At 43.3% G+C, this 4,191-nt stretch overlaps 1 protein-coding gene and 1 pseudogene across 1 annotated transcript; both read right to left on the bottom strand.

The window, feature by feature from the left end:
- Positions 1 to 70, bottom strand: part of LOC106728339 — a 1,788-nt pseudogene extending 1,718 nt beyond the window's left edge.
- On the bottom strand, positions 58 to 984 carry LOC102259063 (mediator of RNA polymerase II transcription subunit 8). The gene has a single exon (XM_005879339.2). It carries the CDS (start codon positions 945 to 947, stop codon positions 150 to 152), a length of 798 nt encoding a protein of 265 aa, XP_005879401.1. The 5' UTR covers positions 948 to 984; the 3' UTR covers positions 58 to 149.
- Between the last annotated feature and the right edge of the window lie 3,207 nt (positions 985 to 4,191).

Here is a 4,191-nt window from a genome sequence, read left to right as displayed (position 1 = left end):
GGCTTTCTTGGCGGCTTTCTTTTTTTTTTTTGTCTGTTGCTGAAAGCCCATGTTCTTTTATTGTACCCATCTAGGTCAGTTTGGGCAAAAGGCAATTTCACTGCCTAGCTCTACAAAGAGCATCTGGGAGTTGAGGTCGCTGGCCACACTCACCACTGGTAGGGATGCATTGAAGCTGACTTGATGTTGGTTTTTATTCCACTTGGCATTTTCCCTGGTTGACCTGCTTGGGCCATTTGTACCCCACTGAGAATTGATTGCTGCTGGCTTGGAGCACCTGTCATCTGCACCTGCTGCAATCCTGAGGCTCCTGCAAGGATTGTTCCAGTTCCTGGCTGGCCAGATCCACTGCTGCCTGAAGGTCTCCAATTAGACAGCCCTTTTCCAAAGGCAACAGCTGCCACCAAGGCATTGGTGTCTGCAGGGTTAAAGGTCTGCTTGTTTGGCCGGAGACCTCCACTCTCTGATTCTCGTTCCTCTTTGCTGATTTTCTCCAAAAGGTTTGAGCACATTTTATTTAACCTCTGGATCTGCTTCTGAGCTACATCAGCACCGATGCGGGCAGCATCTGTTGTCAGTTGCTTCTCTTGCTCTTCAACCTCAGGGTCAGGCTTGGTTCTCAGATGGTCAGGGACTACCTCATGGCTGAAAACAGGTACTCGTCCTTCCGTCTGCCGCATAAGATCTTCATCACGGTCTGGGGACAACACCAGAGGGATGATGACCTGGTTATGAAACAGTGGTGTCTTTTCATGCTTCAAGACCTTGTTCAGAGTGTTCAACTGTCCAGAGAGCAAGGCAAAGCTGTCCAGGACAGAGGGCCAGGTCAACCGGTCATACTCGTTCTCTAATTTGTAAATGAAACTCCCCAGTGAATTCTTCAGATCAGCCACTTGACTCAGCAGTGCATCTAATGACACTTCAAGCTGCTTCTCCTCCCTCTGCATAGTGGCGGCTGTGTCTGCGGCAACCACCCTTGGCGGCTTTCTTGATAAACTCCGCACTTTGCTGGCTTCCACTTTCTGCCTATTCTGCTGCTGCATTTGCGAGTACTCTTTGTAGTGGTCCGTGATGCGCTGGCGTTCTTTCTCTTGCAGAATAACTGAATACTCAGCAGCACCTCTGAGAGAAAGCCGCCCTCAAGTTCCACTTGCTGCCAGTCAGCCTAGTTTCTCCTCGTATGAGTCTATCTAGGTCCCCAGAGACTAGCCCGGAACTGGAGTTCAGAGCAGTCAGGAGCTTGAGACTCCCAATTTGTTGGGGTCCAACCCCAACAGATCCAGGGGTCCCCAAAGGTGTGGACAGAGTCGGTGAAGAAGGAATGACACGGAGACAGCGTTCAGTTGATCAGCAGCCTAGCCAGGTTCTCTAGCCAGGATCTCCAGCCAGGTTCTGTGTCTTATTGTCTTGTTACATCTGTATTTATACCAGTTTATTTTAATCCTGTCAATTTCTATTCCAAAGGTTAGGGTGTTTCTTATCTCCATTCCAGGGAGTAAAGATTATGTAGCTTAAGGGTGATTGTTCGTAGTTAAAGTGATTAACTACCCACCTGGCATTTAGTTAAGGGGTTTTATTCCCTCCCTAACTTCAGGAGAAAATCCCTACCTGTGGAAACAACCTTTCTCAGAGAGGCGACCTTGGTTAAAACACATAGCGCCAAGAAGGTGAGCAAACATATTAAGAACAGTATGCCATATACACCAGGTCCCTTGAAACACATGCTGTGCAGATGTCTCTTCCCTGCAGTGACTGTAAGAAGCAGCAAGGATGGACCGGCTACTGGCAGATGATGTGGATCTTCGTCCCATGTTGACAATCTGTATGGTTCACTTGTTTATTAAAAAAAAAAAAACCAAACCACCAAAGCTACCAGGATCAACATAAGAATGTCCAAACACTTCTGCTGGGCTCTGGGACTGCGAGACGCTGGGAGGGGAGGATTCTCGGCCTCTTTCCCTTCATAAGGGCCTTCACCACGCCTCCCGGTCAGCTATCCAGCAACCGCCCGCCATCTTAAAAGCTCACGCCCTGCCACAAGCCCATATTTTTAATTATTAGCTGTATGGTCGGTCAGTGCAGGCCCTCTTCCAATTGCAGACTTCTGACTTCTTGTATTCTCACTTGGGAAATGTGAAGAAAGTTTAAATGTATTTCATTTATAGCCATCATCAAGTTAACTATACCCCATGTGTCAGTGTAGAGCACACAAAGAAAAGAACACATTGGGCAAATAGAAGAAAAGTGGCCTGAATATATGGGCCTTCAATATATCAAATAAATAATAATATTAAAAGACATTTAAGAAGGTAAAGTATCTGGGAACAGATCCTAGACAGTCCTGAAGCCAAAGGTCATTTGTTAAGAAAGCCACAACTATTTTGCTTGCATACTCTATTTCATGTTAATTCCAGAGTGTCTCCTGAGATGTTTAGAAGTGCAAAGTCCTTTAAGAAGTTACCAAATGAACAGAACACAAAATATAAACCACCAATATTTTTTTTAAAAAAGATAAACTGTGTCCAGAGGGAATACATAAACTCTAAAATCCTATCTCCTGAGAGTTTAATGCTTTCATTTTTTTTCAGTGACTCACTGGAAAGCTTTCATTGGTAAAAATATACCCAAGACGGGAAAATAATCAGGGCTATTTACCAAAGCAGATACAATGTTCAAAGACTGGACATGATAAACTGTGGAGAGTACTCATAGCACATGGCTGCCATTTCACTGGATTTTGATGTTATTATAAGACCTACCTGTGGTTTTGTTGTTTGTTTGTTTGTGGGGTTTTTTTTGGGGGGGTGGGCTTACTTTCATATAGGTAGAACATGCAAAAGAAATGAAAATACATGAGAACTAATAATGGCAAATATCAGTTTTTAGCACCCACTGTTTGCTAGTTATTTTATATACTCTACTGTCAAGCATCACAGTAATTATGAAGAATATGAATTACAATTTCACTGTTATAAATAAATAAAAATACAGGCAAGTTTACTTTAAATAGAGGTAAAATAATCTATGCAAGGTTACATGGGTTGATGAGACAATATCCTAATTCTATGTTAGTTTCAGGTTCAAGCTCTGGGTGTGGTCAGTGGACTCCTTATCGAGTGTCTAGCTCACCAAGACACTTAATTATTTCCCCCTATCTCCTTCCACACACATACATTCTTAGTTGCTCTGGCTGGCTCTTCCAGAAGTCTGTTTCTTAGACTGCAATTTACTTCACTGTTTCATGTACCCCACTCCTCTCCTTCCTGGCCAGGAGAGGAGTAGGCCAGGAAGGAGAGGAGTGGGGTACATGATTGATTCAGGGGTAGGCTAAACTAATTGGAGTTCCTTCCCTGGCTTTTTGAAATTAATGACAAATGAGTAAAATTAAGAGGAATGTGTGTGGTTTACAGACCAGGAAGCAAAAGAAGCCAAACTGTAAAGGAAGAGAAAAAACATCTGTTCAGAGAAAAGTCGATGTGAGAAAGCAAGATTTCTGCCTGGGCTCTCAGAATCATTTCTATCCCAGAACCCACTCCCAACCCATCCTATAGCTCAGCTGTATTCTTCCCAAGGGTTCCATGATATTTTCTTGTTTCATTATAATTTCTTGTTCTGTTTAGCTTGTTAGTTCCAGATGTCACTCATTACTTGCAATCCAACTGTTCTAATACAGAATATGCTACAGTTGATTTTCATCGAGAGGATAAAAAGGCAAAACTTCACTAGCCTCAAAGATCAAGTTGACTGCAGTGTCTTATATCTTTCTTTACAAAGAGCTGACTAAATCTCCAACTCTGCAGGCTTCACCCACGTGCTGAGGACCAGACCTCTCTCTAGACAACAGTGATGTTAAGACACCTAGACCAGTAACTCAAGGGAGCCAGCATTAAGACCCATGCAAGCTTTGGGTAAAACACACCTGATTTTGAATCCCAGATGCTATCTTCCCAAGTGATCTGGATAAAACTCACCTTAGTTTCACTAAACCTGAGATCAGTGGTTCTCAACCTTGGCTGCATATTAGAATCACCAGGGAATCTTTTTAAAATCCTGATTTCTGGGCCTCATCCTCCGGAAATTCTGTTTCTTTGTTATGGGATGGGGCCACAACATTAGTAACAAAGAAACAGAATTTCCGGAGGATGAGGCCCAGAAATCAGGATTTTAAAAAGATTCCCTGGTGATTCTAAT

The sequence above is a fragment of the Myotis brandtii genome, unplaced genomic scaffold, assembly GCF_000412655.1.
Source record: "Myotis brandtii unplaced genomic scaffold, ASM41265v1 scaffold594, whole genome shotgun sequence".
NCBI classification, from domain to species: Eukaryota; Metazoa; Chordata; class Mammalia; order Chiroptera; family Vespertilionidae; genus Myotis; species Myotis brandtii.
The sequence above is the reverse complement of the archived record's forward strand: the minus strand, read 5'-3'. Positions and strand labels throughout refer to the sequence as shown.